At 44.9% G+C, this 12458-nt stretch overlaps 1 protein-coding gene across 1 annotated transcript in view; it reads right to left on the bottom strand.

The window, feature by feature from the left end:
- PUS7 (pseudouridylate synthase 7 (putative)) overlaps positions 1 to 11503 on the bottom strand; it is a 55310-nt gene extending 43807 nt beyond the window's left edge. Inside the window, exons 1-4 of the mRNA XM_018047243.1 lie at positions 11214 to 11503; positions 1455 to 1875; positions 490 to 574; positions 256 to 357 (exon numbers count right to left, since the gene is read on the bottom strand). Of these exons, the coding sequence (XP_017902732.1) occupies positions 256 to 357; positions 490 to 574; positions 1455 to 1875; positions 11214 to 11340 (735 nt within the window). The 5' untranslated portion in view covers positions 11341 to 11503. The remainder of the gene's footprint in view (positions 1 to 255; positions 358 to 489; positions 575 to 1454; positions 1876 to 11213) is intronic.

Below are 12458 nucleotides of genomic sequence, written 5' to 3'. Positions count from 1 at the left end.
TGGTCATGTAAAAAAAATTTTTTAAAGCAAAAACATAACTTTTTTTCTTCTTTTGGCCAGTTTATCTGAATACTTGTTACCTGCCACTGATAAAAAAAACATTTTTTAACACAATGCTCTTTTAGATCAAATAGGGAAAGTCCATCCTTTTGTTAATTACTGTAATTCTTCCAGAAGACACTTACTAACCATCCACCCCAAAAGATGCAATGAAAACCTTAAAAGAAACTTTTCACACGTTTTTGCACTACTTACCTCAATGGCAACACTGGTTTCCTTATTTTTAAAAAGCTGGAGCTCTTCTAAACGCTGCTTTTCTTCAGCTGTTAAAACTGTAAATACATCTTCTGAAGGATCCTTTAAAATAACCATGAGAGCTTCCAGTGAGTCACACACAGAATTGAGGCTGTCAAAGCTCTGTATTTCTATGATCTCCAAGAAATATTATTTTTATACAGAAGGTGACTTTCGCTAGAGAGCTGTTCCTACCTCTTCATCCACTGGGACAGACAAGTCGCTCAAATGGCTGATTCGTCCATCTCTTCCTATTTCATGAACGACGAAGTCAGAGTACCTGAGGAAAAGAAGATCAGGGCATTATCATTTTGCTGCCTATTAATTTTAGGAGAAAGTTTGTCAACAGTAAGCCTTATTATTGTGCAAAACAGGTATTAAAAATAAAGACTTTCAGTGCAAAGTCATATAGTTATTTTTTTCTGGTTTCATGATGAAGTCTAATCCACACCTTGGCCTGGTACCAGGTACAGAAAAGACCTTCTGAGCTTCTAGAATATTCTTCCAGAAAAATGCCTAGGTCAAAGCTTATTAATGTTGTCCTATGATTCTATAGTTCATTCTAAAGTGAATCATGAAACACAGCAAATTTAACTAAATTGGAAGCCAGTGTATCTACCTTAAGCCACGCTGAAGCTTACCTTTATGCTAAATACTTTACGTACATTATTTAAAGTCCTATTAACTATTCCCAGGTAGCATTATGACCCATTTTTCAGACAGGGATTCGGAGGCTCAGAGGAGTTAAGTAACTATGAAATGGTTGAATTACATTCTCATCCAGATCCACCTGGCTACAAAGACTACCTTCTTTCTCCTGTTGATGTGGCCCATTCAGGCAAAAGATTTTAAGATTTTAAGGCCAATTCAAGGGAAGACTCGAAACCATTTAAGTACCATTGAGAGTAACTTATTTTAAGGAAATACCCATTCACATACTGACAAAGCAGGCCACAAGGAAATTGCTATTTTTCACTCATTTTATATTCAAATAGTTTCATTTACTCGTTTGGGCAGCTTTTCTTCATCCTATTCCTGACTGACCACTGGTATGAAAAATCCTTGGGGACAGAATGCTAAAAATGGAAGAACAGACTGATTTCTTTTTAAAGAAAAGAATTAATAAAACAAAAATAACTTGATACGAAAACAAAACCAACCTTTCTTTTAAGATTCCTGAGAATCCCTGGTGAGAACTTACGAACTTGGTGATGCCCACATCCAGCTCAGTGAGCCCATGCTTCATCATGTCTGCAAAGCTCTCCGCTTCCTCCTCCTCCTCACCCTCCTCTGAGAGGCCATCTTCCTCCTCCTCTTCCTCTGACGGAACTTCAGAGTTCTCTTTACCCTGTCCAGCAGTTTCGGGAGGCCCAGGCACCTTTTCGCTGCTGGGTAGAGAGCTGTTCTCTAGCCCATCTTGCCCTGTGGCTGGACAGCATCCTGAGACCTTCTGTCTCTTGGCCTCCTCAGCTGGGGCCACACTGTCATTATCTTCGATGGCAGCGGACCCCCGTTTCAATGACACACTAGTCATTTCTGTCATCTCCATTTTCAAGTATCCAAGAAAACGTTTAAGAGAACCTTTTAGAAGGAAGAGAGTAAGTGGTAAAAATCACTTCTATACAAAATTGGGTTTCAGCAAACAGAGGCACAGTTAACTTTGTTCCTAAGGTTCTAAGTATCAATTATTAAAATAATCCTTCCAAATATGCTTTTAGTGGCATAGAAAAAAATGGTACAACACTTCTGCAGGGAATTTGATATCAAAAGTATTTAAAATATGTATGCCTTTTGACCCAGAAATACTTCTTTAAGGGATTATCCTAAGAAATTAATTAAAGTGTTTCAAGTTTTAGCTGCAAGGATGCTCATCTCAGTGCTTTTACACTAAAAAAATAAAACTAAGAACAATGACATTAAGGTACATAAGCCGAACAATATGTAAAAACAATGTTCAAAGAAACTGGAAAAGGCAGTTACTTCTAGGAGAGGGTATAGGTGGCTGGGCAGGAAGACTTGTTTTCACTGAATACCACAGTTGTATCATCTAACTTTTGCTTCATGGATCTTGCTATCTTTTCAAAATACTGATTAAGATAAAAGTGTATACATATATTTACTGACATGAACACATACTCATTTTTTTTTTCTTTTTAAAGCAAGAAGAACGAGATTTCCCTAGTGGTCCGGAGCCTTCCAATACAGGGAATGTGGGTCCGATCACTGGTTGGGAACTAAATCCCACATGTCTCGGGGCAACTTAGCCTGAGCCTCAACTACTAAGCCGGAGCCTCAACTACTGAGCCCGAGCACTTTAGAGCACGCGTACACAACCAGAGAAGCCCACGTGCCACAATGAAGACTCAGCACGGCAAAAAAATAAAAAATGGACTTAAAAAAAAAAAGCAAAGAGAACAAAGAGTTGTTTAATCTAAGTACAGAGTTTCAGTTTTGCAAGATAAAAAAGAGCTCTACATATTGGCTACACAATGAACTTAACACTACTGAACTATATACTTAAAAATGGTCAGAATGATGTTGTGTGTATTTTGTCACAATTTAAAAAAATACAGATCACTTACAGCTAGTACACAAATTACTGAGCAAAAGTCTAGGAGGCCATATATACTTTGTAGTACAGAGCACACATTTATTAATATCTAAGATTGCAAGTGCCTGTCTAATTTGATTTTATTTGATGCTCTAGGTGAAACAGGGATAAGGCGGCTTCTTATTTTAATTATATTGCTATTTAGTCGCTAAGTCATGTCTGACTCTTTTGTGACCCCACAGACTGTGGCCCACCAGGCTCCTCTGTCCATGGGATTTCCTAAGCAAGAATACTAGAGTAGGTTGCCATTTGCTTCTCCAGGGGACCTTTCCAACTCTGGGATCGAACCCGTGTCTCCCGCATTGCAGGGTGGATCCTTTACCACTGAGCCACCTGGGAAGCCCTATATTAATTATATCGGGAGATGCTTAAAGCAACATACAAACTCAGTAAACATAAAGAACATAAATGAGCAGAACATCCTAGTTCTCTTAGTTAACCGGAATCCCATCTATAGAAGCATCTACAGCAGAGCAATCATGATGAACTAAATTTTAAGAATCCATGTTTGATCTTGCCTCATTGTCAAAAATCAAGAATGGAAAGAAAAGGAAAGGGGAAAAAAGGATCATGACAGCTACAAAAAAAAGGGGCGGGGCAGGTAGAGAAAAATATCAATAAAAATAATTTTGTTTGAAAGACAAAAAAAAATTAAGAAAATGGAAGAAACCAAGAAACAGGAACAGAAGTGGACTGCAACTAGTTGTACAATTTATAAAATTATCTCTTAAATCAACTAAGAAAGCGCTTATCTTTTATGTGTTCTAAGCAAGGTATAGCAAAACAGAACACTGACTTATGTGATGTTGGTGCTATTTCATTCTCATTTTATTTCAACAAAACTGCCCTCAGAGCTTGTACACCAGTGAGGGAGGCAGACAGGGCCCGGGGTTTCCTTGGAGACATGGCAACACTCAGAAGACCACGGGGGCACTGGTGGTGAGGGTGTCCGAGAAGACCCCTTCCTAATGAAAGACCAGAAGTGAACACCTGAACTAAGCTTTGGGGACTAAGAGAGAGGCTGTGGAAAAGAGGGGAGGAAGGTGGTGCAGCATGCAGAGAGAGCTAGAGGAAGCCCACCAAGCTGACCCCGCATCACACAGAGTAAAGCATCCAGGGAGAGACCCTGGAGTTAAGGCTGGGAGCAGGCTGAAGCCACACCAGGCTGAATGGAGGGAATTACATCTGAAAACCCAACTGCCATCTGATTCATGTAGCAGGGATATTTCATGGCATCTTTTCAAAGAGAAAGATGGGGTTAGGCTGGGAGATTAAGTAAGACAACAACTGAGGAAAGAAATCAGCTTGATCTAAGGCTGAGGCAAGGGTAACTGAAGGTGGAGGTGGATTCAGGAACACTTAGGAGGTGGTGTGGACAGGACTGGGTGACCAATGTGGAGGAAAGAGGAAATACTATAGGATGACTCGGGTTTTCCGTCCTGGGGACTTGAAAAGGGTAGGGGAACTCTTCCTGACATGAGGACCCCAGAAAGAGGCATGGGGGCATGGGGGTGGGGAGGAGACAAGCATGTGTACAGTCCAGCAATGTTGCTGGCACCTGGCAGACATCCCTGAGTCACTTGTTACACTTCATCACACACAGTCTTCCCCTCAAACCCACAACAGCTCCCCAGCGGCAGTGTGGACCTCAACCAGGGTCTGAGCACGTCCTGTGAGCTGCTGACCTGGAACCGTGGCCTCCAGAATGAGCAGCATGGCTGTAGAAGTGCCTGCAGGAAGCCAAGAAGGAGGCACCGCCCACCGAGACGCCCCAGGTGTGAAGACACGCTTGCATGATGCAATCATCCTGCCTGAGGTGGTGGGCTGCACGGTGGGCATCTACAATGGCAAGACTTTCAACCAAGTGGAAATTAAGCCTGAGATGACCAGCCACAGCCTGGGCGAGTTCTCAGTTACCTACAACCCAGGGACATCAGGGCCACCCATTTGTCCCAATTCAGTCCCCTCAAGCAGCCTGCCAGCCAAAAGAGACACAGACATCTCTAGAAGAAAACAACCCCCTCCCCACCCCAAGTTCCCAGCTGGCATGACAGGATCTACCAGGAGGTCCTGATACCCTTCCGAGTCCTGCAATCTGCTCTCTCCAGGGAGGGCTCAGGCTTTATGGTGAGCTGCACATCTACCTCCTTCCCAGAATGCAGAGAACTCATCAGGCTCTTTCTCAACAACCTGAGGGCCAAGAGCCTCAACAGAAACACCAGTTACTTCCTCTTCCCCATTCTGCTTCGGTACCATGCATCATCCAGCACTGTGTGGATTTCCAATCCTCCACACGCGCCTCTAACTCAGGCCCAGCGCCCACAGGTCCCAATCCCAGCCTGACTGCTCACAGAACTCTCTCCAGTGGGAAGGCCTCCATATCTGTATTCTCAGATTAACCTAGTCTCACCTGACTCGATGGACATGAAACTGAGCCAACTCCAGGAGATAGTGAAGGATGGGAGAGCCTGGTGTGCTGCAATCCATGGCGTTGCAAAGAGTCCGACACGACTGAGCACCACTACACCACCACCGCCTGTCCTTTAAGACTCCTCTGAAGACCTTGAGGCCCAAATCCCATGCCCTCCTCTCTATTAAGTCCACGTCTTCCCATTTTACCTCCCTTCGTGTGCACTACCCATACAGGCACCCAAACACCAGGCTTTCCCGCCCCACTTTCCAGCTGCAGAACTGGTCAGAGTAAAGAACCTCTCCTAGCCCCTGTTCTTCAGCTGAAAAACGTGAGTAATATGTGCTTCATAGGACTGTTGTGAAAATGAAATGAGATGACAAACACAGAGTGGCTAGCCACAGTAGGAACTAAATAAATGCTAGTCTCCTGTCCCCCTTCAAGGGGTGTGCAGACTCTGAGGATGTTAACTCTAATACCTGCCAGAGAATCCAGAGAAGTATAACAAGCATCAGTAGATATTTCTGAGAAGTCTTGAAACAGGAGTCAAAACTCTTCCCCATCTACAGAGATCAAAGACACAACTAAGTAGCAATTCCCTAATGAAATACTGGCCCTGGGCAACGACATCAATGGCCACTAACATCACAAAAAAGAGACAACCAAAAAAAAAAAAAAAAAAAAAAAAAAAAAAGAGACAACCAGACGCTGCAGGCCCCTGAAAGGACATGCTGTTGTCTATGAAGTTCTTACTGACTGAAGCTGTGTCTACTAGTTTGGACGGCATAAAGAAACAGAAGATGGTACGTTCACCACCAGCACGGGGAAGCAATCAGCAGAAGTCTGAATGTGGAAAACTCAACAAGGATCAAGACACTCCCTCAACTAATGGACAGCAACAGGAAAAGGAGGAAAGGGGAATGTACGAATAGATAAACCTGGATCCTTCTTTGAATCCAGGTTTAACAAGCCAACTGTTAAAAGTGTATTTATCAGACAATCAGGGATATTGAAACAGTGGGGACAGTTGATGACATTAAGATAGTATGGGCAACTTTTAAGATGCAATATCACTATTCAACTCAGTCGCTCAGTCGTGTCCAACTCTTTGCGACCCCTGTCCATCACCAACTCCCGGAGCTTGCTCAAACGTATGTCCATCAAGTTGGTGATGCCATGCAACCATTTCATCCTCTGTCATCCCCTTCTCCTCCTGCCTTCAATCTTTCCCAGCATCAGGGTCTTTTCTAAGAAGTCAATTCTTCGCATCAGGTGGTCAAAGTATTGGTGCTTCAACTTCAGCAATATCACTGTGGTTACACTTAAAAACAGAATCTTTATGTTTTAGAGATACAGACTGAAATCTTTATGGTTGAAAAGATATGAAGTCTGGACTTTATTTCAAAATAATTAACCAGTGGTGAATGGAAGTGGAGTGAGGTACAGATTTAAAACAAGACTGGCCATGAGTCGATAATTGTTGAAACTGGGTGATGGGAACACGGGGATGTCACCATGTCATTCTCTCTACTGTGAATGTCTGAAATGTCTTATTATAAAAGTTCAAGGTATAAAGTGAAGTGAAGCCGCTCAGTTGTGTCCGACTCTTTGCGACCCCATGGACTATAGCCCACCAAGCTCCTCCATCCATGGGATTCTCCAGGCAAGAATACTGGAGTGGGTTGCCATTTCCTTCTCCAGAGGATCTTCCCGACCGAGGGATCAAACCCAGGTCTCCCACATTGCAGGCAGACACTTTAACTTCTGAGCCACCAAAGCCACTAACTATTCTACCCTCATCAAACCACCACTCTCTCCAGCTCTACTGCTTCCTCTCTCCCATTACCTGTTCTTCAAACACACCTAGACCTCCAGTTCCAAGATACCACCTCTTTCATCTTCATTTCCTCAAGTACTCCAAAGCTCAACAACTCCAAACTCCTAACCAACACGCAACCCTCTTGCTCACTAGTCCTGCTGCAAGATCCCTGCTAAACCTCAACTGAGGACCAACTGTGCTGTCTCCACCTGTGCTCCTGGCTGGCGAACAGAAGGCCAGTTGAGTGGACTTCTTCTCGTAACAACCCTTCAGGCTGTCTCGCCATCCCTCCAACTCCCGTGTGCCATTCACAAAGAAAACAGGGGTCCTCAGGCAGTGCCCCTCCTACCAGCACAGTCACAAAGCCCCTTATGATAACCACTGCCAAACAACGGCGGCCCTCTGAAGGGAGGTCCAGACTCATTTTAACACTCACTCACTCCTCGTACCTGTACTTCATCCCCTCAACACTCACCGTGCAGCTCTGTGCCAGGCATTACTCCAGGCACCATACACGACACAACACGACACACAAGCAAATCAAATAAACAGCCCACCAGCATGAAGCTTACGTTCAGGTGGAGGATCTGGCTTCTACTCCATGCTTTTCTCCTGCCTCTCGAAGTGCTCTTTTCCCCTCCTGCTTAACTTGCTTACACTTGACTTCCCCAGCTTCCTTCCCCCGTCCTGATTCCTTCTCAGTCTCGTTTTCCAGCCAAGACCCATCTCCAACTCCCTGTTCACTCAAGGGTCCAAGGCAATGGGAACAACAGCTAAACAATGACAGCGTGTGCACACTGAGCTCATTCAAGCCTCTCTTCAGCCCTGTGACTTATGTGTCATTATTAGTCCCACCTTAGCCCCTAAAAAACTGAAGCCCAGAGAGTATCTTGCTCTAGTTCACACAGCTAGTAAGAGGTGGAATCAAACATCAAATTCAACATGCCCTAAAGTGATCTCATCTTTTCCCACCACAAATGCACTTCTTTTAAATTGCATCTCTTACCTCAAAGAATCTTACCAACAAACTACCAGTCACCTAAGCCAAAATACAGGTATCACTCCATCCCCTCATCTTCCCCATGTGAATGAAATTCTAGAAGGCTTAGGACAGCACTGTTACACCTAACATCCCTGGAATGAGGATATTAGCAGATGGTGGATCTGAAGTATCAACCACTGGTGTCAACTCTTGTTTGGTGAGTGGCAGTCTGGGCATATGACTTGGAGTCTGATCTAGGCTATGCCCTTTACCAAGTGAGCCACCACTCTTTAAGTCTCAGTTCCTTTCTCTGGAAAGCAGAAAAATGATGACTTGCTCAAAGGTCTGTTCAAGCTGTTGTTATTCAACTGTTGGTCATTAATATTTATTATGGATGCTTTCCACCGCAGAACTGTGCTGCTGAGTCTGGGGAAAAAAAATCAAAGCTTCTTATGGTTCTTTTGTTTTCTGGGCTAATGCTTAAGCATGGCTCTCTCCTTCAAACATCATTTCAATTTTAAGAGACCCTCAAAGCACTGCCAAGAGCACCAAATAAACGGGCCTTTAGTATTTTTGGCAGTCTTTTTCTTGATACTTTGGACACTTGCCTGATCTCTTTTTCTTGTTACATTTAATTGCAAAGACAAGCTCATTAAACAAAATTACTTTCCATTTGTTTTAGCCGATGGCCCTAATACAGACATTAATTATTAACGTATATGTAGCACAAGTGATTATAAATCACTTAATATACGTTTTGCTAAGTTCTGTCTGTGGGCCTAGAAGCTGAGAATATATTTACTAGAACAGCTGTGCAAACTTCTGGACCAGGACAGGCAGAACTAAAATCAGCATCAATTTCTTAAGCAAAAAATACATAAATGAGAAGACTGAAATGAAATATAATTTCTAAATGAGAGAGGATCATGTGAACATCCAAGAGGCTGAGAAGAATTTAACCAGAAAGATGGAACAACCCTGACTGCCCCCATTCAACTGCTCTAAGGAAATGAGTTTGCATTCAGGAAAATCCAAATATACATATTCAAGTCTTCTACAGCAAAGGTGTAAAAAAAACGACTGGCTTTAAAAAAAGGGAGGAAAAAAAAAGAGGGGGAGGGATGGCAAGTAAAAGGTCTAGCTTTATCGGTTTTTAAAATGGTATTGAAATTTCAAAAATTTTCAAAAAACAAAGCTGCACAAATACGCTATCCAAAATAGTAAGATAGCATCTCAAATGTCAAGCAATCTATATTAGAGACTAGAAACTTGATGCTTCTGGGAAGAAAATGAAATCCACTGATACATACCCATGAACTAGAAGTCCTACACAATTCATTAGAGGAAATATTAAAGTAATAGATTTTATCTCTTTTACACTCCAAATGAACCAAATGGGATTAGAAATTTTACAATTTCAACAGTTTTTAAGTTTTTCATTAAGAAATTAGATTCAGAAATAAGCTTCCTCTACAATCCACAATAAAAATCAAGTTTAGCACTTCCAAAATTTTAATGCAACATTGATAGTCCCTTAACATAGTCCTGCAAAATGAACGTCGAAAAAACAGCAATATTAGTCTCAATCCCATCTGTACTTTAAAACCCTCCACAACTTATCCTTTTTAAATGCATCTCTCCTCCTCCTCTGCAAACCATCAAGAAGCCCTCCAGCTCTCACAGTAAGGAGCCCTCTCCTTAGGGCAGGGCACACACTACACTCTAATATGTGAAGTAATGAAATCTGTTAGATTTATTTCACACATATTTATTGAGCCCCTCTTATTTGCCTGGCACTGTTCCAGGCACTCGGGAAATGAAAATTTCCTGCCCCCACTGAGCTTACATATCAGAGAAAAAAATTAAAACAATCTCAGGAAACGCACATCTGTAAAAGCCACAAATCAAGCAGAGTAAGGACAGTGAGAATAAGAGGGGTGCTCTTCAGTGAAGTCTAAGGAGGTGCCTTTTGAGCAAAGGCCTGAAGTAAGAACTAGACATGAAAAGCAGCGGAAACAGGGCCAACAAAGAGCCTGAGATAGGAGCAAACTTGGTCAAGGGTCTCCTATCTGGGGCCAAAAGCCATGTTTTACTAATCGCTCTACTGCACCAGTTTCTGCCAAAATATAAGTTCAAAAGGAGTTGTAAATTAATACATACGAACTGTTGGCTACTCTGCCTAATGACGGACCAAAATCACTGCATATCCAGCAGTCCCTTTTCAGTATGAGTGTACAGTAGTCTGATTTTTGACATTTCCCTCAACTGCCAAGGCAGCCCCAGGTGATGAGGCATGCCCGATTCACAGATGATTAGAGACTTGAAACAAAAACCAACCTTTAGTTATATTTTCGGAATTAAAAAAAAAAAAAAGTGGTCTGACAACAGAACTAAACTCTCCAAACCTTATTTCTTGGCAGGCCCTAATGCCCAGGCAATGAGAGTCTACTTTTAAATCAATCTCTCGGTGCAGGGCTGGAGGTAAAGACACCTTGCGGATTAGTTTCAACACGCCCAGCAATTCCCTGCTGCATCCACTCTTTTAAATCCGACCGAGAAAAACTCTGGTTTGCTCCTACACTGGGAAACGTCTATAAAACAGTCACCTGAGAGCCTGCCCGGAACACAGTAGGATCGCTGTTAGTAATGAGAGATAAGAAGGAGGATGAAAGAACGTGGGCGGGCCCAGCGGTGAACGGGTGCGCTGCAAAGGGCTTCAGGATAAAGGCGGGTTGTCTCTTCCAGGAGGAAGAAGACTTCAGGAACCCTCGGGGGCAAAGAAGAGGAGGAGTGGGACAGGGATCCACGCGCTGACAGCGCCGCTGGGAGGAGAGAGGGCGCGGCAGCCTCTAGGACCCGCCCGGAGAGCAGGGGGGGCGGGGCTGGCACCGCCGAGGCGCTAGACCAGCCGGGCTTCAGCCGCGCTCCCGCGGGCACGATCCGTAATGGAGGCGCCGTGGACGCGCCGCGGGCTCAGAACACGACCCGGACTCCTTCCGAGTCCATGCTGCCCCTTCCAGGGGGGGTTTCGGGCCGGGGCGCCGGGCCGAGGGTTGGCCGCGGAGCCCAGGAGGCAGAGGGGAGGCCGCACACTTACCCGGGGCCTGAGAGCGTGCGCGCGGCGCAGGGCGGGCGACGAGAATGCGGGCGCGCTGGTCCTGGCGCCGGAGGAAGGCGGAGGTAAGGGCCACTCGGAGGAACCAACCACGAGGGCAGCCCAGCATAGGCAGCCAGCGCGGTTTACGCCGAGGCCCCCGCAGCGCTCAGGCGGACTCACAGCCGCCTCGCTCGCACACGTGCGGCGCAGCGACGCGCCGCTGCCTGCTGGCCCCTCCCCTGAGGGCGGAGCTTGCCCTTCGCCGCCAGCCCCGCTTTTGGCCCTGCCCACCGATCAGGGGAGGCGGTCTCACCCGCTTCATTCCGCTCCTGCTTCTCGGACCCGGGGAGGCATCGCGCTCGCATCTTTTGGCCTCGCAACCTGTGGGTGCTGGAGCTCACTGTGGCCCTTTCACTCTAGGAGCTCAGAGGCTGCCGCACTTGGACTTTGGTGGGGCTATAAACCCAGAGAGAAATTGCAGTGTCATATGGTAATTATGTCCATGGGGGCCATGGGGCCGCAAAGAGTCAGACACCACTAGGCGACTGAACAACAACAATGGTAATTTAAAATTTTTTGAATAACCCCCATATAGTTTTCCATAGCAGCACTTCAGTTCAGTTCAGTCGCTCAGTCGTGTCCGATTCTTTGTGACCCCACGGACTGCAGCATGTCAGGCTTCCCTGTCCATCACCAACTCCCGGAGCTTGCTTAAACTCATGTCCATCCAGTCAGTGATACCATCTAACCTTCTGATTCTCTGTCGTCCCCTTCTCCTCCTGCCTTCAATCTTTCCCAGCATCAGGGTCTTTTCCATTGAGTCAATTCTTCACATCAGGTGGTCAAAGTACTGGAATTTCAGCTTCAGCATCAGTCCTTCCAGTGAATATTCAGGACTGAATGGACTGGTTTGATCTCCTTGCAGTCCAGGGGACTCTCAAGAGTCTTCTCCAACACCACAGTTCAAAAGCATCAATTCTTTGGTGTTTAGTTTCTTTGTAGACTTGTTTTCAAACCCTGGGTTTACATGTGGGAATCTGGTTAGCTGATTATAGGTAATTCATGCAGACTGGTAGTGTTCTATCCTGCCTTCCTCTAATATTATTTATCTCAGTTAAGTACTTCGGGTAGTTTTCTGTCCCTGATGCATGCTGCTGCTGCTGCTGCTGCTAAGTCGTTTCAGTCGTGTCCGACTCTGTGCGATCCCATAGACGGCAGCCCACCAGGCTCCCTCGTCCCTGGGAT

Source organism: Capra hircus, chromosome 4 (assembly GCF_001704415.2).
Source record: "Capra hircus breed San Clemente chromosome 4, ASM170441v1, whole genome shotgun sequence".
Taxonomy (NCBI): Eukaryota; Metazoa; Chordata; class Mammalia; order Artiodactyla; family Bovidae; genus Capra; species Capra hircus.
Note: the sequence above shows the minus strand (reverse complement) of the source record. Positions and strands in the feature narration are given on the sequence as shown.